A 22,964-nucleotide genomic window follows, 5' to 3' on the forward strand; every position below is an offset into this window, starting at 1 on the left:
TTTACTTTCATAAAGCACTGAGACACCCCCAAAAAGATGCTGTGATTGCAGAAAGATGATGAGGTCTGTGTCTCTTTTGTGTGTCTGTGTGTTGATTATTGATATGGAATAAAGTTAATGGCTTTCACAGACTAAAAGACAGCTTCTGACTGGTTGTAAACACAGCTGGTAAGCACAAGTCTATTTTTGTTTTTAGTCACTCTTCAATGCTGTTACACATTCACAGAAGGTACCGAGCCCTTGATCATGCCACAGAAGGCCTGTGCTCCAGCTGTTCACCAAAGGTAGTGCCATAGCTCTTAGAGTTGTGTCCAAGTGAATGCTGAATAGGAGGCTGCAAATTTAGGTAGCAGTGCAGTTAGTGTATGTCTTTCAATAACTGAGTCCTTTGCAGAATAAAAGCCTTTGCAGAATTGGGCGTGCAACAGGCAAGAAATGAAATCCTGAAGGTGGCCTTGAAATACATGTATTGTCTTATGCCTCTGGGTACCTCTCCTACAATGGTTAATGGTGGAGAAAAACTTATTTTTCATGCTGGACAGCAACAGCTAGGCAGCTTGAGGAGCAACCTTTTAATTTTTCCCTGCATCAGTCCCAAAACCCTTACAGGTCTTTAGGGCAGAACTCATCCAAGTTATGTATGATACAGTTTTAATGATGACTAGTTGCAACATTAAAACCTTCTCCTCCTGCCATTTGTCATTAGAAGTTGATACAGATAATGGCTTACCAGAGTTTCCAACTAGTTTTAGATGGTAAAGTAAAAGGAGAATGAGGATCAAATCTGCACTGTGGCTTATATATCACTGTAGAGGATTCATATTTTCCCTCTTAAAGAAAGTTGTGATGCCCAGTCTTTGGGTACTGTGCACAGCAGAGCACACAGTCTTTATGAATCAAAATTATTATATTCTAGGCTAAATTAATAATCTATTTTTGTGTTTCAAAACTGAAAGTTCCTCGAGGGATCCCAAGTCTGAACTTGAACCTCATACATGAAGTAACCTTTAAGAATTTCAGTCCGTAGACTAGTTTAAACAAGTAAATGTAGTACCTTTCTATCCCATCTCCTTTTTTTCTACCTTATCTCTTTTTTCTATCTCCTCCGCCCCCCCTGCCCCATTCCCACCCCCGTAACCCCAGGAGGCAGCAGTGTCAAGAGCAGGGTTGATAATGCGGTGCCACACATATGGGAAGTGACAGCTGCTCCGTCTGTGAGCCTATAGCTAGGCAAGAGGAACACTTGGAGATATGCTTTGGCTTAGACATCACAGTATTGCAGTCCTTCAGCCTGCACTTTTACCGTGTTCATGAAGCTGTTGCAGCTGATGACACATTTGAAGATGGTTGAAAGAGGTTTACCTGACACTTTCTTCAAACTGTCTGATCCTGTATTTTCTTTTTTGTTATCACTGTCTTCACACATAGCTGGTTTACTGATTATGAAAGAGGTGAAAGGAACGTAGGATTCAACCTTCGTATTTTTTTGTCACTGGTCTGCAGGATGAAGATGATGATAATCTGTATGACAGCATGTTGGTTTGTAACCAGATGCACACAGAAATAAACTTTTATCTGTATAAGCATTAAGATTTATTTGAAAGGGAAGAGGCAGAACAGGATAGTTGGAGAATGGTTGTTAAAATGTATTGATTGCTGAACTTTTGTATAGTTGGGATGATAGTGCAGTGGTCTGCACTAGACCAGATGGTCTAGTTTTGTTTAGCAGCTCTGAGTTTGTGGCAGATTCATACTCATTTTGGTTAAATGAGTATGAGCTTTCCATACCCACGGAAGCCTGAACTGTGTGAACATATTTGTGTATACTTCTTCCCTCCCTTTTTCCTAAAAATATTTTATGTTAGCTTATATTATAGCTAAACAAAACTACTATTCTCAGAAAAGGACTGTGTCAGTGAACTTCGTTAATTTATTATTACAGAGGCCTATGATATTTAATGTTTCAGAAGCTATGGGGGGAGGAGGGGCAGGTGGGCAGGCTTGTGTTCCTTAAGTTTTACTTCTCTAGAAATTGTGGATTTCACTGTTTCCCTGCTACTGACAACAGGCATGATAAAGAGCTCATTGAACGTCAGGTGGGAGAAAAGTATGAAGTCATACTACCTTTGAAGAAAATCTGGTATGTTATATGAAATGAGAGTGGAAGTTGTTTTATGGCAAATCTACAGACTGATTTTGTTTAAAACCCCAAATACCTTGTTTGTTTTGATTTACAGTCTGCTATGCTGTTACCTTTTCTTGACGCCTCTATAATTTAAATTAGTGTGTAGACTGAAGTCCAGGAACATAAAGCACAGTGCCAGAGACAGCCTCATTAGAGTGTGATAGAGCAAGAGTTGTGATGCTCAGAAACACCATTGTTCATTGGCAGTCACCTAGAAAAAATGATACATAGTGAGACTGTGATACATAATGAAAGCTTACAATAGACGTGGAAGTTTCCTCTGTTGTTGTGATATTTCTTTCTTGATGGCAATGGCTTGATACTGTGTGGATGGTAAAAACATGTCCGGAACACTCAGGACAAAACCTCCAAAACTGAAAGATTACATAAAAATGAAAACAAGATGTGTTTTCATGTTGTAACTTATTTATCTTTCCCTTTTCCAGGTTGCAGTGGTAAAACTGAAGAATGCAGATAAGGTTTTTGCCATGAAGATACTTAATAAGTGGGAGATGCTGAAGAGAGCTGAAGTAAGATTACAGTAATGTTTTCCATGATCATACACCCCCTTACTTTGCTGAATTGTCACTTCTCTGTCCACGAGACTCTCTGTGTGTTAGAGGGGTTGAGGAGGTGCTTCACAATTTACTGACAGTATAAACATTAATATTAAATAAGCTTAAAACAGTTCATCAGAAGGGTTAAAATGGCATGGAAACTTGACTTAGGTGGGACTGGATGTTTTTGACATTATACCTTTTTTGTAATTGCTCAAGAATTACCAGCTCCACAAGTGATCTTTAAATGCATTTGTTCCACTTAGGAATGTAGTCTTTAGCAAGTCTTTTCCATCATGGAAGGTAGTTACTGAGCTTTAAAAAGGTAATTGCTGAGCTATAACTCACCAAACCTATTAGTTTATCAGCAGTTAGAATTTAGTCAAGGCCCAATTAGTAGGTTGAAAAATCAGAAAGATAAAAGTTGCAAATTTGAGTGCATGTTTCGTAAAATGTCCATCTGCAAAAATCTGTGATAAAAAGTTCCTCATTAAAACTGGAGTCCATTTTGTGTCTGAAAAAGGTGGAACAACAGCTTTACCAGCCCTGCTTTGCCTTAGTTTCCTACTGTCATTATACAGTTCAGCTCTTCATAAAGTCCTTGATATATTTCCCTGCATTCCTTTGGAAAGAAACTTATGAAATGCAGTCTCTACACCCGAAGACCTGTGTATTAATTTTAAATGGAACATGTGTCTAACCCTTTAATTTGCTTTAAAATCCTAATCTATGCATACTAAAAATAAAATGCCTAAAAATAGACTGTTGCAGTTTTTATTTGAGACCTCAACTTTGTTGCTCTCAGACTACCTTGCTGTTCAATTGCTTCCAAGTTTGTTCTGGTTTCCGCATTTATGTTTTAATTACATCTTGGTAGGAAATGAGATCAATGGGAAACCGTAACACTTTTGAAAAAAAGTATTCAGACAAATTAAAGCCAATTTCTGATTGTGCATATCCTGTCTCTTTTAATGAAAATGTTATCACATTAAGAAGTATAAATGGCATGCAGATTGTGGGTAGATGTATACAATGTGTTTCCTTTTTATCCAGAAATTACTCAGATACTGAGCAATCTAGCATTAATCTTGATACAGAGGTATTTCTCTCCAAGACAAATGTCACTACTGTAAGTTTTATTATTTCAGTGAAAAAGAAAAGACCAGAAATAAAGTTCCACTCTATTTTTAAATGTACTCTTTTAAAGTGAGTTTGAAAACTGTTTCTTTTCATTAAAATACAGTTATAAATAGGTTTGAAAATTTTTTCTCTATGCAAGGTATTAAAAATACTCTTCCCATGGGTCCAGCTGAATTTCTGAAAGTCTGAAGCGTTAGCCTAAAAAGAATTACAGCTATGTTTTTCCATGTATTTGTAACCCATGGGTATACAGTGGAAAGAGAACCATCTGGAGTGAAAATGCATTACAAAGCATGACCTTCCACAACCCTAACCTGTCATTTTTAAATGTTGATGAACTCACTTCTTACTGCTCCTGGGGAAAATGACCCATTTTGGCTCTGCTAACTGTGTGCTGCACTAACACTGAAATACACAAGAAAATCAGGCAGTCCAAAAATGCAAGAGCAGCATACAGATAGATGTGTATGTTCGTATACCCCTGTATCAACAGCATGGGGAGTGGGAGTCATTGGGCAAAGTAAAAAGGGAATACATGCTCAGAAGAGGGTCATGAATGCCAGACAAAGTTTGACGACTGCAAACTCTGAGAGCAGTTGTATGTTACAATGAAGTTACACAAGTTGTAAAGTCAGTGTTCTCTTTTGTATTATACGTAGCATAAATTTTCCAGATACTTGTCACTGTTGAAAACTCAGAGGTGGGATGTAGAACTGGGAGCATTACTGATACAAGGAGTACCTGGAAGTGTATGACAGCTTGCTGTTGCACTCCCAAACCTGTTACCCTGAGCGTTGACAGTCACTTAGAGTTACATGTGTGCCACACTGGTGCCAGATGAGGCTCAGGAGAGACCAGGACAAATGTTAGCAGCATGGAAGCAGTCAGCACTCCCTGGAGGTGCTAACTCCGAGCTGTAAGACATGAGCGCCAAACAGTCGAGCAGGTCAAATTCTTTGCTTCTTGAAGGCCATGATAACGGTATAGATATAACCAGAACACTGAGATGGCTTTACTGTGAAAGAGAGTAGGGTCAGATGACCTCTGGAGGTTTCTGCCAACAATTCAAGGAGACTGCCTGGGGAAGGTGAAGTTAATGCTGGAATAATGAAAGGCACAAAAAAAAGAGGCTTCATTTAAAAAAAAGCTTAATTGAGCTGTTAGAGCAATTAAAAGAACTACTGCTACCAACTTTTCTTTTGTTGTTGTTGCATTATTTTTGCCATGAACCACTTAGACTAGCTGTTACTGTCTCACCTGTGATCTACTGTGGTAATAGCTGTTGCTCTCAGCTCTAGGCATACTTCCTGGAGGTAGATGTCTAGAGCACTCAAGGAATGGCATAGTCTTCTGTTAAATCATGGCAAAACCAAGTGGAATTATATAAACTCTCTAATAACTAATCCTATGAATTGTGTCATAACGAGTAGAGAAAGTACATATTATTTATACTTGTGAAAACAAGAGTTCATAGTTATCTCTCTCTGAAATATGTCAAAGAGTTTACAAACAAGGAAGGAAAAAAATCAAGCTGAAGCATCAAACAGCTTTTCTTCTTTCTGAAGATGATCATTACTCCTTCTCCCACCCCAAGTCTATTTTTCATTCAGTAACCTTTGAAGGTATTTGTATAAAGTATGTTTTGCTGTTTTCTCAAATTTCACTGATTTATCTCGTGCATTGTGCTATGATTAAAGTATGTCATCTTTCTTTTTCCTCGTCTGCATTATTCTTACTCACTGTATTCACCAAAAAAAAAGTATAGTTTATTTGCTCGGAGGAGAGAGTTATTTTCTGCTCTCTTTTTACTGCATATATTCTTGTGCATAGCTTAGTCTCTAATGATATTTCACTTTTTGGTCTTCACTCTCCAAATCTCACAGCCAGCAATAGCTGTGCTAAAGTTCTGATATTTCCAGATTTGGGATTTATTTGGGTTTGGAAATCAAATTGAAAAAATAAAAAGAAAAGGCTTGAATTTCATTTGAATTTGACTATCTCAAAGATGGAAGAGATAAGAGCAAGGGTTCAAATTGATGCAACATCTTTGTGAAGAGCAGAGTGTGCTGGAAGAGAATATGGTCTGTGTTTGTCTCTAACTCTCCCTCTGCCTTCTAAATACAGCCCATACAATGTTATTCTTTCTTTTGCACTATCTTTTAGATATTTTTTTCATAACAAAATTGTGTGTTGGCTTTGGTATTTGGTACCTTTTGCTTTCTTGTCATATTCGCTTCAGAACTCAATTCCTTCGAAAGATTTATCCTATTTCTTTGCTGTAGTTTCTTTTTGTCTTTTCATCTGCAGAGTTGCTTTTGCTGAGGTATTTTTTTCACTTCTCAGGACAAGTTGAAAGACCTTCATTGAATTAAATACCTTGCTGCTTTTTACTTCGTTATTTGTTTCACATTTTATCTTCTTTTGTTTCATACAAACCTGTATTCTCCTTCTCTTAGGTATTCCTTAACATTTATTGGTGGTTCTTGCTCCTCCTCTGTTCCACTTACGGTGAAGGCACCTCTTGCCTTCTTTTTTTCTTTCAAGTATATTGAGGGGAAACCCCCTGGGATGTCTCATCAAGAGTTTATATCTGGCAAGAGCAATATTCAGTTCTGTTCTACTTTTGCTGAGTATCGGGTGTGGAGAAAACCCCAACTGGTTAATGATTATCAAATGATGACTACATGGAAGTTATTGGCAGCAACTTTCAAATGAAAAGAACCTTGCTTATGTGAAAACTCAAATGTAAAACTAGGCTAAGGGCATGATGAAATAAAACAATGACAGAAGACTCCAGATTCTAGCACTCTGACTCCTACTGCAGTTAAAATTATCTAATGCCATTATTGATTTTTTTTTTTTCTTAATCATATATTGCTATTCTGTCATTATTGATACTTCAGGATTTTGGCTTAGGATTTTTAGACAATGGGAAGCAGCAACTTATTTATCTCTTTGCCTCACTAAACGCTATAGAGAAGCACAACTGTTTAAATTTGAAGAAGGCAGGCTTTTCTCATATTTATTTTTTTGTAGATTTTGTCATGTTTGGATACTGCAATAAATGATTTTTTAACTGAGAGGCGGTTTTGATTCCCCTCCCCCCCCAAAAAAAAAATAGTCAAAACATGTTTTTCTTTATATATTTTACTTAAAAGGCTATAATTATTTTTTTCTTCTTCAGACAGCCTGTTTTCGAGAAGAGAGAGATGTGTTAGTGAATGGAGATAACCAGTGGATCACAACATTACATTATGCATTCCAGGATGAAAACTATTTAGTGAGTGTTGCTTTTATGTATGTATGGGTGAACATGCAGATTCTTGGTTGTGGTTTGAGACAGAAATGTAGTTTGTTTATTTGTTAATTTTGTGTTCTGGACCATACAGACCATATTAGGATCTGTGATGTTGTGCATAAGATTCTGAATGGTGGAGACCGGTCAGAAACTTTGAAAAGTTCTGCTATAAATGCAGCTTTGTTTTCTAAACCACTTTGCATTTGTTGATAAACCTTAGTCTGCCTGCATATTCTTTCTTACAATTTGTCACTCCAGTTTAATTGGGTTCATAAAAGTAAAAGTGCACTTACTAACATAAATTTTCTATTCAACTTTAATTTTTGTGGTTAACATTGCTGATCTTACAGAGGGAAATACGGAGTAGCCCTGTTTGAAACAACAGTTCATTTTGATTGGTCTTTGCTATTTTGAGGACTTAAGCCCACTAAGATGTCATAAAGCGATAAAATGTTATTGCAGCATGGAAGAATGCCCCTAAATTTTCATAAATAAGAGTTGGAAGCTATAATTGTAGATTAAAGTGTCTCTTTGACGTTATTTAGTTTTCAAGTATTTTGAAAGACTTGCAAGAAAAAAGCTAATATGAGGACAAAGTGCCCATTTTCTATGAAATCTTTGCCACTTTAAATATGTTTTGATTGTGATAAGACTTTTGATAATATTTATACCTGAAAAGTAAACAACTACACATTGATGGGTTTTGATTATTTGTGTTTTATTGCCCTGTGCTTTGGATTCTATATTGTTAGTAATTCTAATAATTTCTTAGAAATCTACCATACAGCCACAGCCTTTTTTTTGCTCCCAATCTGTCCAATAAAAGAAGTGCTATACATGGAATTCTTGCAGACTTTCAATGCTTTTTATATTGCCATTTACATATTTTGTATATGCCATTATATTGCATTCTGTTCTGTCAGCTCAGATACTTGGAAATCCATGGATTTTGGTGAATTTGTATAGAAACTGGGCTCTGCATTTGTGAGTCTGACTGTTGGCTTAAATACCTCCCAGCCAGCTTCATGCTTTGTTAATGGGGACAGTAAAAAAATCTCATGTTTTTTTGTAATTCTGGTCTTACCATTAAGAGTATTTCAAAGAAAATATTATATATTCCACAACCTATTAGAACTTACTTTATTTTTACCAGTTTCCTTATTTTCTCTAAGCACAGAGCAAGTTCTGTTCTTTACCTTTGATAGTCTGCTAACAGGAGCTAGTTTTGCAGCCTGCTGGGGAAAATATCAGTAATACTGGGGGTGTTTGTATCTTTTTAGTGTGAATGTATCACTAATTCTCTATATGGTTTTTATTAAAATTATGTGTAAAAAATTGACCTTAAAAAAAAAAAAAAAATTTGTAGATTTGAGCACCAGATGTGGTTGAGCAGTGGATGTTGACACTGTCTGCTAGAACATCATCATAGACAACCTGACCAGTGTGCCTTAGATAAGCAGCAGTGAGGTGGAGTGAAAATTAACTGTTGGGCCCAGGGTTGGTGATCAGTCACACGAAGTCCAGTTGGAGGCCAATTGGTGGGATCAAAACTGGTGCCAAGTTCTTTGTAAATGACCTGGACAATAGGACGGAGTGCACCTTCACCATGTTCACAGGTGTTAAAAAAATAGGGAGAAGCGGCTGTGCAGTCATTCAGATAGACCTCGACAGACTGGAGAACTGGACAGAGGGAAATCTCAGGAAGTTCAACAAGGGATGTAATAAAATAAACCCAGTACATGCTGGGGGGCCAACTGGTTGGAAAGCAGCTTTGCTTGAGGTCCTGGTGTATAACAAGCTTAACTGTAAGCCAGCAATGCAGGCTCACGGCAAAATAGGCCAGGAGTATTCTGGGCTGCAAGGAAATGTGTTGCCAGCAGTCAGTGGAGGTCCTTCCATTCTGCTCAGCCCTACTGCAGCTGCATCTGAAGTTTTGTGTCCAGTTCTGGGCTCCCCAGTGCAAAAGAGAGATGGAACTACTGGAACAAGTCCAGTGTAAGACCAGAAAGATGATTAAGGTGCAGGAGCATCCTTCATATAAAGAGAGGCTGAGAGAGCTGGGATTCTTCAGCCCAAATAAATGGAGATTTGGGAGAGGGGCTGTCATCAATGTGTATAAATAAGTGATGGGAGGGAATGAAGACAGGGGAACCAGGTTCCTCTCAGTAGTGCCTGATGAGAGGCCAGGAGACAGTGGACACAAACTGAAATACATGGAGTTTCATCAGAACACAGGAAAACCTGTCTTTACTGTGAAGGTAGTCAAACACAGGAACAAGTTCCAGGGAGGAGTTGTGGAGTCTCTTGCCTTGGAGATACTCAAAACCGAACTGGACTGAGTCATCATCAGCCTTCTCTAGCGGACCCTATGTGAACAAATGAGGCTGGAGTAGATATCTCAAGATATCTCAGCCAAACTAAATGTATTAAATTCCCATGTTAAACTTCCACTAGTTACTAGAATTTAGTGTTCTTAAATCTATGGTTTTGAGAAGTATTTGAGACTTGGATAGATCTAGATTGATTATGTACATTTAGAAAGCATTTTTAAAGCTTAAAAAAAAATCTTTTTTTTTTTTTTAAGAATATGGATAGTTGACATTGGATAGGATGTTATACATTGATGGAATTTTTTAATTTAAAATTCAGTTGTTAAATTTAATTCTCAGTGCTATACATGTGTTTAACTTCCTTTACACAACTTAATACTTTGAGGTACGGTTTCATTGTTGGATTATTTGAATAGTTGAAGGTTTCCTTATCATTAGACTACTGTGTGGCTCCAGCAAAATGGGAATCCTGTGTCATGAGAACCAAAATTGCATTTTTTGGTATATCCAGTAACTTAGTTGTGTGGGTTTTAAAAGTCCTGAAGAATGAGTGTACAGATCCACATCAGCTAGGTGAATCTTAAGAGGTTTTTTCAGTATGCTTTCAAAGCAATAAGTTAAGCTCTTGGAGATGTCTATACAATATACATCAGTTAATAATGAATAACTGAAGCTCCAAAGGCTTAATGTATTTTTGTAAAACTGTAAAACATAAGAAACTAATACTATAGATCTTGTTTTGGAGGGAGCGTAGGAGTACCACTGAATAGAAGATATTTATCTTGTAAAGATATTTACAAGGTATTATCTTGTAAAAGGCTTGTGAGCATAATTTAAGAAGTTTATTATTCATGTCACAAAGCAGCAGATGAAAATTTGATTGTCAACACGTTTAAAGTCTTGTGGAAATGGATTTTGCACTTTCTTCATGCACTTGGAATCGATGAGAATGCCCAAGTTATTCTGTATTAGGGTGTTAAAATCTTTGTTCATCACCCTTATTGTTACGGAAAGTATGAGGGAAAAGAAACAGGTGTAAGATTTCTGCCTGCACCTCATCCTCCTTATAGCTGGTATAATTTAGCAGATTTTTTTCCACATATTTTAGTGTCTTTTTCTGAAAATGGGAAAGACTTAAACAAATACAGGGAACAAATTAAAAAAAACTCCTTTAAGTTGCTTTATCAAAATTTTAAAGAATCAAATTGGGATATACATTATTACATCTTTAATATTTTTTAGTATTTATACTCCTGTTAAGAGTCACTGCTTCTAATGCAACCTTCCTGGAAACAGAGATTGGAACTCTAAGCAGTAGCTTTCAGGTACTCTGTACTTCATTGGGAATTCATTTGCAGGCACATGATGTGATTCTTGGGGCTGTCCTGTGCAGAACCAGGAGCTGGACTTTGATGATCCTTCCTACTCAGAATATTCTATGATTCCAGTTAATCTGTCCACAATGATGCTTGAAAGTAACGTCATATCAGTGCGTGTTAAATTAGAATGCTTATAATTAGTTTGTTAGTTATTAGTTTGATTTTTTTTCTTTTCCCCATTTGCCCTTCCAGTTGCTGTTTCACAATTAAAACAAGCTAAGCTAAGCTAAAAATATGTTAGTCCCGAGTTTCACACTTAAGTTTCACTTTTTCTAGTCATATTGACTGTCACTAAAAAGAGTGACATTTCATTCTGTAAATACAGTAAAGTGCAGAAAGGTTTTGATTTCTTTAAAGTCATCTGCTTTAATGGCAAGTAAGTTTTTTGTTTCATTAATACACCAGAAATCAAATTTATTTTTCTCCATAATTTCAACTAGAGAAGGTAACATCTTGTATTTTATGTTGCCAGATCCTGTATCATGAGCAATGTCAGCAGTTTCTGGAACTATGGGCCACTGGAGGTCTCTCAGACTTTACCTTAATCTGAGTAGTCTAAAAACCTTACTCTCCAAAAGTATCTGTTTAATGGAAAAAGAAGATGGTAGGAAAAAAGGGAAAGGGAAGCCTGGGAAATAAATGAGATTACAAATTAATAGAGTTAGTTTAATTTTTATAGGTCTGTGCTTTAATCCTCTACTCCTTTTGCATTCTAGCAAAGGATATTGTCTTCATAAGGGAATCCAGAGTATCTAAATATTCCATATTTAGTGATGGGACAGTGGTTAAAGTTGATACTATTTTGTCATGAGGCTTACTGTATTTGGAGAGGTATAAATACGAAATATATTCAAGTAGGCTAAGTATTAAAATGCAGCTGAACCAGCTACTGTTTTCTGAACATCTGAGTATCTTGGTTAGCTTTTTTTAATGCCCATAATATTTTTTGCAATATATTAGTTTTTATGCTTCAGTTAGTTTTTAATCTGTGATTCCCACAATAAATTGTGGTATTTTTTTCCCCTCTCTGTTTTCTTACCATTCCCACTCCACAGTACCTGGTTATGGATTACTATGTTGGAGGAGACCTGCTTACATTGCTCAGCAAGTTTGAGGACAGACTACCCGAAGATATGGCTCGTTTTTATTTGGCCGAAATGGTGATAGCCATCGATTCAGTTCATCAGTTGCATTATGTTCACAGGTAAGTAATTTGAGCTCCAGATTCCTCTTGGAGTGGTGGAGTTACTTGATGGACTGAAAGTAGTTCCTTTGAAAGAGTTTAAGCTAGTAACGAGTACTTGCTGCAATAGTAAGCACGATAGAACCTACCTGTCTGCATGCTGTGCTTATTGGAAATGTGGCTAAACTTGTACCATATGGTCACAGGCATGAACGAATATCCAAATGCATCTCATGAATCTTGCACACTGGTTTGTTTGAAAGTTAATGATCCATTATTTATAAAAGCAAAACTGGAAACCTGTTTGTGAAATAGGATCAACTTTGAACAGGTTTATTGAAAGGTCAAATTCTGTTTCTTCATTAATCTCTTCAATCTGTACTGAAGCTGAAAACACACCATTGTCTACTTTGAATTTTTATCATCATTTTATTTTGGACTTTAATTATCTTTAAAATAGAGTAAGGGCATTATGCTAAATAAATAGAAGTACTTAAATTGTGATACCTTGGTACATATATAAATATACATATGTATATAAAAAAATACTGTGTTCAAAGGAAAATATTAAGTCATTCATGTCTAGCTGTTTTGGAGACTGTGATTGATTTTTCCACAAAACTAGTGTCATCTTTTCTTTAATATATAATTCTCCACTGAGTTCCCTGGTAATTCTTGTATGGAGAGGGAGAGATTACCTTACAAGAGGCAGAATTTTCAAGTGCGCTCAACAGATGTACTTGACTCTGACAGAAGTCAGGAGGAAAACTCCCAGTTCTTTAAGCTAAATCATTAAGTTGGCAGAATGAGCTTGTTTGATACATCCCTCTATCACCCTTAGTTAGAGTCTATACTAACTGTACCTTTTTTTACTGTTCCCATTCGGCTGCTTCACTGCAGAAAAGGTGGTTTGGGGATTTTTCCAAGTGTATTGCGGTTGGTTTTGGTGTGTTAGTAAGGTTGTGTTTTGTTTTCTTTGAGATTCTGGCCTTTCCTGAAAGATGTGTAACTAGGAGTGCTTTAAGGTGGGGTGGTGCTAAGCTGCAAATTGGACCTCTGGAATATTTTGCAGTGTGATAGTTTTGTTAAAGAACTATGTTTACCTGCTAAAGAGAGCTTTGTGTGATAATGTCTTATGGGAGAACCCAGACAGAATACTCTTCTTGAATGTTGAAAATTTCAAATGTGTTATTTCTGAAAAACCATTTTTTTGCTTAGGACCTGATGTCAAAGGTTTTTGCTTTCAGTTTAATTTGGATCTAACTTTTAAAATATCTTTGTGGGTAAATTGGTGAGATGCTGTCTCCTGTTGCCAGGTCCAGAGTACTTCATGTATTCCATAAGTTGACTTTTATCCAGTGAGTTTGCATATGGAGTAGTTATTCTTTGCAGAAGAACAAATCCCTACCTTTTCCTCCAAACGGATCAAAACCTTTGTAATTCAGCACTGTTAGCATGTAATATGCAACAGATGTGATGTTTCCATCCTCGAACAGTTAATGTCCCCAAGATGAAATAGGTGTTGCTGTAAAATTTGGGGTGAAAATTAAGTAGCGTTGCAGTTGAAAACAACATGCTTGCATATTTATTGCTATGAATGTGTAATTAAAAAAAAAAACCAAAACAACAAACCCTGTACATTCCCAGTCCTTTATTGTTTGACTTGTGGCTTTGCCAGCTAGGTTCATATGTTTATAAAGTTCTCAATGCTACTTTGGCATTTTATCATTAGTACTGCTGTAATACAATGCTTGTTTATAGGGGCATGTTTGGCAAGATTAAAAATGTAAAGAGCACTTGAGTATATGTTAAATGATCACCCTTTGAAACAAGACCTGTTCCACTGTTAGTTTTATTAAGATGTTTGCAACTGGTAAAGCAGAAGAAAGGAAAAGAAAGCATATCATCTAAATGCCACTAATGCTCTTTTCCTGAAAGTTTAACCATGGTGGCCACATCCTTTCTAGGGAGTGTGTTGCACTAAGCAAAGGACATAGGAGAAGAAGGAGGAAATACTACTAAAGGGTAGATTAATATAGCAGCTGCAGTAGTGATATTTCAGATGAATAACCAGTGTGCATCAGGATTTGATCTGAGTTGCAGCTACTGAACTAGAAACCATGCTTTAGGCATGTTTAGGTCAAAGCTTTTTTTGTACAGTGAGGTAGCAGATTGCTTTGTTTTGTTTCCTTTTAGTGCCCCAGTTCTTTCAGGATAGATTTTCACATTAACCATGCATAGTGTGTTGTAGTTTGATGATAATTTTCTATTTTTCTCTGAATGTTTCTGTGCCTTTTAAAAATTATATGTCTGTTTTTACTCTAATTGTGTCACTCCTGTTGCGTTTTTCTAGCATTAATCATTTTTTTTGTTGTCAGTTAGTTTTGTTTGGGAGTGATTCTGATGGCAGTGGCTATTTGTGTGTAGACCACTCCGGTGTCAAGTGCAAGACATTTTTCTTTCTTGAAGTGCATTGGCCAAGTTTCTGAAATGTCAAATACAAACAAACCTCAACATTACTTAGATGACTGTATTTCGGGTTTTGGAGTTCCAGATTTGAATGACATTTCTGCACTAGCATTGTGGGATTACAGGATGAATTTATAGAGGGAAGGAGATCAAAATCTAGGTATTAATAAAATTGTGCAGGGAAACTGAATGAAGTTTTCAAAGCTGTCTCCTGATACCTAATGAAATTAAGAAAGAGAAAAGTTGCTAACTGAAAACAACATCAATACTAGCATTTTTAGGATATTCTTGATATTTCCCCTTTATATCCACTTTTTAGTTCAAATGAATATGTGATACAATATTTCCGAGATAACGTCAATCAGAACATAAAACTTGGATAATTTTTCATTTCTGATTAATTAATTTCTGTGAAAAAATTATGTGGTATTTTACCTGATAATTAAATGATGGCTCAAAACATTAACAAAATGGCCTTTTCTTTAATATGTATTGTAGCTTTTGCAATTGTTATGAGTGCACCAGCACTGGCATTACCAAGTGATGTTGACAGCTCCAAGGATAGCTTTAGACAGAAAACTTCATTGAAGTTAAATATAGGTGCAGGTGTTCACAATGAGAAGGAATGTAAGTGTATGTATCTCTTACAAATGCACGAATTCCTTGGGGCTTCATGTGAACCTGCCTACCCCGATACCTTAAATTACAAATCTGTGCTAATGAAGTGATGCATGCTTGTAGGCCAAGGTTAAATATTGTCTTGTGCCAGTTTTCTGCAAACTGTAGGATCATACAGGGTAAGATTTTCCATTTATTAGGCATCAACGTCAATTTGTCTTTTATATAGTTTTTGCACCATTTCTTTGTTTTCCTTTTTTTCCTCTGAAAAAAATCTCCATGTGCACTAATATTAATTTCAGTTTCAAGGTTGTGTTGTTATTTGATTCTTCCTCGTGGCATATGTTAAAAGCTTATATTTACATGCATTATCAGATATCCAGGTGTGGGCTGCAGTAAAACTCTTATCAGTTCAAGTTAGGTAGCTACACTTTATTTATGTGTGTTACATTACCTCAAACACATAAAATTTCCTTTTTTTACAACTCCTCCATGATGTTATTGGTGAACCACATTTTCTCTAGGTTTCATGTAAAGTGGAAATGCTTGGTTTTGTCTAAATCCTTTTAATTAAAAAGATTTGAGAAGGCCTGGTTGCCATGGGAAGGAGATTTCCCCTGAGGATTGCAGAAGATGCCCTAAAGGGAGGTCCTAGTGCCAGGCACAGTGAGTGTGCCACTGGTGGCTTTGCACACCCCTGCCCTGTGTCTGTGCTGCTGCCTTTTGTGCTGTCTTCCGAGGCAGACCTTTTAGTAAGGGTGCATCTAAGTCTGTTTCTGTCCTAAATTTAATTTGGGACATTCCAGCTTCTTGAATAGTATGGAATTATAAGTGTTAATGTGCTTAAATAATTTCTATCTTGACTTTCTTTCCTCTTCCTATTTTTAATATGCAGGGTTGCACAGTGATTCAGGGCAGAGCCAGTTTGCAGCTAGGGAGCGTTCAGCATTTAGGCTCATGATCTTCCAGATCACTGCAAAAATATTAATTTAAAATAGTTTTCGTATATTGGCACAGACCCACATTAAGCAGTCGTCTTTTTCTATTGAATGATAAAACAATCCTTACTTACCTTCTTACTAAGAAAATATTTTGGAAGGATTATGAGGCACCTATGTTAATTATTATTTTTGTTGGTTAAGTTTATGGGAGGATAGTTAAGACTACAGGGCAAACTCTTAAGTTACATACATTTCAGATGTTGTCTTTTGCATGTGAAAAGATAGGCATGCAAAGCATAAACATGCCTACATCCAGAAGGTATGTGAGGTTACAGTTAGCTCCATCAATGTGTTTCTGGATTCCTAGTTGCTGCTGTCTTTTAGTTGGAAGGATTTTAGCATTCTAAACCACCAGTTATTTTTTTTTTCTTCCTGTTTTCTCCATCAGCTTCTGAATTCTAAGCTGAGCTTCACTGGAACATTTGAGTTCTTAAAATGTAGAGCAGCAGAATTCTCTGTGGAAGTGACATCCTTTCTGAGAAATATTGAACATAGGGGAATAAATCCATTAGAGGGATAAAAGAACTGTCTCTTCCCTATCAGACCAGCCTCTTTGCTTTTGACAAGGAGGTACTATTTGTCCTCAGTAGATATCATCTTAGGGACATCCCTGAAATATTTACTGTTGTTAGCAGGCAGCTGAAATCTGGGATTCTTTGTAGGATGCATTTCACTTTCAACTATAAGTTTCTGTGCCAGCGTGTCCATTTTTGTCTTGCTGAATAAGTGGTTTTCTGTCTTCTGGGTGTATCCCATCTTTCCTGATCATTAATTTACTTAAGTGGAAAATTAGGGGGTGGAAGGCCCGTCTAGGGAGTTAGCTGCGCTGCGCAGTATGTCTGAGTTGAATTGGCACAGGGATGAGCCAAGTGCCGTGGCCTTTGGTAAAGTGAGCCCTAATTGTGGGTTTGAAAGAAAGCAACATCGTATTTTAAGTGTTTACCAAACTTTGCAACAGACATAATGTTGAATACACACATGAAGATGTCCTTACAAAGTGCTGAGAGTGAAGGAACCAGGGCTAGAAAAATAAGGAAAAAATAACATAAGGTTATTTTGTTAGTTACTGAAAATGCATTTCTTTGAAATGTGGCATGGTTTAGTTTTACATGGAAAACTGCAGGACAGAAAGTTATTTTAGTGAGTATTCGGTAAGCCGGTGCTTCCTTACAAGGTATTCCTTGACAGAGGTAGGAGAGCTCTGTGAATCTGGGCTGTGTTTCCGCTCCATTTTTCCCCTGAGGAGGGGCTGGATACAAAGGTTATCTTCATGGACTCCGGGCTTTCATTTTGCCCCGTGACCCCATATGGTACAAATGCTGGCAGCTGCTCTCATAGTGTACCCTCGGGGTGGCATCTGACCTGCAGTGGGGACTGTATGAGGTTAATGCTATTTGACTAGAGTTTGTTGGTAGGATTTCCAAAGGAGCCTGTGATGACCTAGAAGCATTTTGAAATAAAAGACCCATAGATGCTTGGATTGCCAAGAGCTGGTGGATTACACTGGCTGTACCGTCATGTAGAAGGCAAATGGTTTCTTAAAGTGTCTAGTGGGAGCGTTAATTTAAGTGAAAGCTATGTGATGGGTGACTGAGCTAGTGTAGACCTATATATATATAAATATATATATATTGTGTGTTACTCAAGCAGAAAGAATTTAGAAATCCTAAATCCAGTGCCTTAAGTGACAGTAGCCTTTAGTAGTCCTTTCAGCAGAGGTGCTTTTACAAACGTACCCTTCAGCCTTTTTTTTCTCCCATTGTTCCTTTCTCCCCAAGATCCAAGCTCCAAACATCCCCTCTGCTCTGCTGAAACAAAGGTTTGTGGCACTGTGCGGGGGACTGAACAAGGACACCAGTCCAAGTGAGAAGTAACTTCACATTTTAACTAACCTGGATCAGTTCTCTGATCTGATGAAGGACAGTAGTAGGAAGTTGCTTAAAGCTGGTCTTTCCAATAAAATCTGTGTTCAGCACGTTGTACCTGGTTTTCTCCTACATACATTGAGTGGTACTTCAGGTATCTGGAGATTTCTTCAGCTCTGTGATTTTAAAGAAAAAGAGACATGAGAAACAGCTGGAGATGGAGTATCTAAAATGTCATTAGCTATAATAACCTCAGCAATAAAACCCTTGCCTTTCATGTCTGACACTGACCTCCTAAAGGAGATTCTTGATCATTGTCAGTTGAGAAGGCCGGCAAGACAAGGAGCGCACCCCTCCGTTCTTTCTGCTGAGTCCCTGCCTGTCCTTTAGCTAATACAATTCCACCATCATTAGAAAGAAGACTCATAGGGAAAGGAGGAGTGTGTAGATATGAAGACTTTTTTCTTTTTCATGTAGATTTTTCTTCTGGGTGCGGTTGCTTGAAAGGCAGATGATGTGAGCGCTCTCTCAGATGGTATGTAATGCTGTTTAGGGAGGAACTTAGGGCTGTCATAAAACAGAAGTGTGTAAATGCTTCTAAAAGTGAAAATGAGGGAGATGCGCAAGAAATAAAGTTTGATTGGAAAGGGTCCTTTTTAACCCTTAAGGGGAAAATTATTAGTACCAAGAGTCTTCTACAGAAAAACCCATGGTCTTCCCTTCCAAGTAATAATGTTTATAGCTACACTCAGTGGATGCTAAAAGTGATGGAACTTTCCAAGAGCTCCTGCTCTCTAGCATAAGGATTCATTTTACTTTGATGTTTGCATGAAAAAAGTCCATGTTGAAACAGTTGTACCTCCGACATGAGATCTGTTTCATTGTCTTATGAAGCTGGAGGTGTTTGCAGAAATGAATAACTTCTTTTGAGGACAAAACATTCCCATTTGCAAGCTGTTTTTATGTGAGTTAAGCTATAATTTTACACTCATACTTTTCTGATTGTTTCAGACCTGGAAATACTTTTTCCTGGTACTTTCTTTGGTATCCAAAATCAACATTGGGAAAGTAGGACAAAAACATCTTCCTTATTTCTGAATTTTTAGCCCCAGTGACTGTGGTTCTGAGGGTATAATTAGGTGTTTGTTTGGTGGATGATGATAGAGTTTGTAGTTAATGCTTTCCATGATTTTTGATCATTTATTAAGTTCAGAGTGATGCAGACAGAAATGAGGATGACAGTTGTGTGATGGAGTCTTCATTATTCTCAATTATAATTGTTTTTTTCTTATGGGAAACTAACTGTCTTGTGTTTTGTGTTCTACAGATTTTCCATTTCATTATCTCCTTGTGAACAGAGTATTTATTTCATAATTACCTCTTTTCCTTGTGTCTCCAATTTTCATTTATTAATACCCTGTGTGTTCCTCAAGTTCCTCCTTAGACTGCCTCTATTTTATTTATGATTATGTGCCCTTTGCTTCCTTTTTTGTATTTGAAATACAATTGGGTTTATATTATTAGATTAGGTAAGATTAGAAGCTGCACAGGACAAATTCATTATCATTATCTGACTTGGAGTGTCATGTAGATTTGTCCTTGCATAAGTAAGCAATAATGAGTTGGCTTTAGACTTCAATATTCCTGCAGTGTTAGTGTAAAATTATAACACTGAGATGCTTGAATATGTTATAAGAAGTGGTTTTTAAACCATTCTTTTACCTGATATCGTGCTAAAGCATTCTTCTCAGTGAATATTTGGTGCATTTGGAGTGAAAATGTTTTCACTATCTGAACTTTCAGATTGGACAACTAGAAATTTGGTATTTGGATTTCTGAATTAAATGGCAGTTGCCTCAACCACTAAATGTAGTACTTCCTTTTTTCATAGTAAATTAAGATAACCTTGCAAGATATCTTATTATAATTAAGATATCAGTGCAAGAATATGATTCCTGAAAGGGCAATTAAGGAAGTACCAGTCCAAGTAACCTTGTCTACACTGAAGCTGTTCTACAGTAAGCATTTCCCTCATACATTTCCAGAAGAGCTGTTGTTGTATTGTTAGAGGAACCTACCTAATGGTCCTTTTTAATAGCAGCAAAATATTGCCAGGTTTTAACTTCTGTTTTAACTTCTTAAATGAGAAAAAATAGGTCACTTAACATCCTGCAAATTAGAATACTGCTTACCAAGCAGATGCTTTTATAAGGTCAGGCTTGGTTCATTTATGGAAGGCTTCATGGTTGAGGTCAGAGAAGCAAGACCTTGTGGAGCTTTATCCGAAAAGTTGTATTAAAATCTTTATTGACTCAGGTGCTGTGATGTTTATGCTGTTCAATTTTTCTTTATTAGCAATTGGGGGGAGCCTTTAGCATTTCCTTGTGCAGCAGGAAGCAGTGATATTACAGCCACTGTAACTCAGTAATTCTTAATCAGATACAGCGTGTGAAGTCCTGGAGAAGGGCATTAGAAAGATACAAAGAGAAAATACTGGTAGAGGAGAAGGAAGAAAAAATGTGGAGGAGAGGCTAAAATCTGATCTGAATCTGATCTAACAGTAGCAGTTATGTCTTCCTCATATAGGAAATTAAACTTTTAGCACAGAAAGGAATTTACTTTTATGCAAGTACAGCTCTTTTAGAGTTCTGTTTAAGTTTAAGGGCTGAAAATTTGGGCCTTCAGTTCCTTTCTGAGATATTTTAAAAATACGTATTTGCTTTATTTTTAAGCAAACATTGTGCCATGTCAAAAGAAAAATGTTTTTTATTCATGCAACTTGAATACAAAGGCTTTTCCAATAACACTTTATTCTTAATAAGTATAATTTTAGTGTGTTTGAGGAAACTGTACTCTTTATTTTTCTTATTTTTAAATTTCTGGGATGTTTTTTCTGCCAAGCTACTGCAGATACTGGTGATACTGGGATACATTTTGACCAAATGCGTTTCTTCCTTTATAGCCTTTGGCTACAGTTCCTTCCTTAGTGTATTGCTGTGAAGAGTTTAATGCCAGTGTCACAGTGCTTATTATATTTGTGATCATGCCTGTCAATATGATTTGTTTATTTGTTTTCTAACCACAATGAAAGCAAAAAACACACACTGAACTCTTTGTGTCATATGTCTGTTGCTTCATGACACAGTAGAAAAACTGTAGACAAATGCTTCAAACTTGGTCTGGCTTAGTTCTGCATGTATCCTTGCCTTTTGGTTGGAATAAAGATTATGTTACAGGTTGAACTTGCCCAAACACATTCTGAATGCCTTGTGGGATGACAGTGTTTAGGATACATTTTTATTCTTTTCCTCAATTTCTGTTTTGTAAAAATAATGAATGTATTGTTTTCAAATTCTTTCCCTCGAATTATTATCTTTTTGCTGTGAATTAAGCATGATAGGCGCCTTTCTATTAAATAGAGCTATTGTTCTTTCCCAAGAGTTGCTCTAAAAAAAACCTATAAAATATTCCTGTGTAAAAGGATGAAAGTGCAGTTTTGATCTCTAGTGGAGTAACCTTCTAAAAAAAGCATATTCTTACAATCATCTTCAGATACCAGAGATGATATAGGCTAATTTAAAACTAATTTTACATATAAATACATTGTAGGTGTAGTAACAGCCACGCTACAGCTGAAAGTTTGTGGAACTCTTAGATTATGAATACTTCCAAAAAGGCAAGTAGGTTTTGGAACTACAGTAAATCAGAAATCCACATATGCTGTACTTCAAAGACTGGTTTTGATCATGGAAGAGTGTTGCAAAATAGAAAGGAGAACTGGAAAATACAATGTTTCTTTATTTATGTGTGGGTCTAACACTATAGTGATGACAAAGGACTAATTTCTGTACCACAATGACTACTTGGTTTTGGTTTGTTTCATATACTATTGGAGCTACCGTTAGATTTTGGCACGTGTTTGGTAGCCTGAAGTTTCTTTATGTGTAAGTTAATATTTTAGGGTTTTTGTTTACAGATCACAATTTTTGAAGTTGTGTTTCATGCAGATTTTGAATATGGTCATTATTCAAGTTGTTCAATCTTAAAGTTGTCAGACATCATTATGAAACTTTATTGACAAAGATTGTAAATATTTTTCCAGATGACATTTTAGAAAGAGCTTGTGTTTTAGCTGCAGTATTTCTCTCTTTGCTAGAATATTTCTCCCAGTGAAACCAAGAGCCATGGCTCCATCACACTGAAAGAGTACAGATGTAGTAAAATGATTTGGTATACCCAGTTCCTTCTGTCATTTACAGTTGATGAGCTTTTAGTGTATATGAAGTTTCTGCTGTTACACTCAACAGGAAGGTATTTACATTTTACACTGTTAAATGTAATCTGATTTCTGTTATTATAGTCTTCAGTTTCAAAACTGATCCCGGAGGATTATCACAAATAATCTTCCTCTGATTTTATTTCCTCTTTCAGCACTGTGCATTGTCATCTCTCTTTTAGCCAGTGTCTTACCAAGACCTTTGCTAGTACTCTCATTTGTTCTTTCAGTGACGTTCTTTCTTAAGTGAAAAAAATCTAAAACCATTTTAATACAGAATTCTGTCTCAATCCATAATATGTGACAAAAATTAGCAGATCCTGATGAATTGTGCGCACAAAGGAATTCAGATTTTGCTCCCAGTGTTTGCCTGGTCTAATGTGGTATTCCTTGTAATCATTGCACATTATGTTTAAGGAAGTGAAAGTTGTTTAGTGTTAGTATAGTCTACACGTTTTCTGCCTGCAATAGCTCCAAATAACATTCTCTTCCTGTTCACCTGTGTCACAAAGCTGGTATTCCTTTTTAAGAATGTAAAATTTAAAAAAGTGATAGGAGATGAAGTAGCAAAAATATGATTTATATTGACAGCACTTGGCAGTGTACCCAAAAAGAAATAACTGTCAAGTCACAGTTCTTTCATAAACATGGAGTCAGTCTTTG

The 22,964-nt window shown here is 36.6% G+C and overlaps 1 protein-coding gene across 10 annotated transcripts in view; it reads left to right on the forward strand.

Annotated features, from left to right (window-relative positions):
- CDC42BPA (CDC42 binding protein kinase alpha) overlaps positions 1-22,964 on the forward strand; it is a 187,188-nt gene that overhangs the window by 65,293 nt on the left and 98,931 nt on the right. For all 10 annotated transcript variants that reach the window (XM_027659323.1, XM_027659324.1, XM_027659332.1 and 7 more), the window contains exons 4-6: positions 2,632-2,715; positions 7,067-7,162; positions 11,945-12,093. In XM_027659323.1, coding sequence (XP_027515124.1) covers positions 2,632-2,715; positions 7,067-7,162; positions 11,945-12,093 — 329 coding nt within the window. The remainder of the gene's footprint in view (positions 1-2,631; positions 2,716-7,066; positions 7,163-11,944; positions 12,094-22,964) is intronic.

Source organism: Corapipo altera, unplaced genomic scaffold (assembly GCF_003945725.1).
Source record: "Corapipo altera isolate COAL_440 unplaced genomic scaffold, ASM394572v1 48, whole genome shotgun sequence".
NCBI classification, from domain to species: domain Eukaryota; kingdom Metazoa; phylum Chordata; class Aves; order Passeriformes; family Pipridae; genus Corapipo; species Corapipo altera.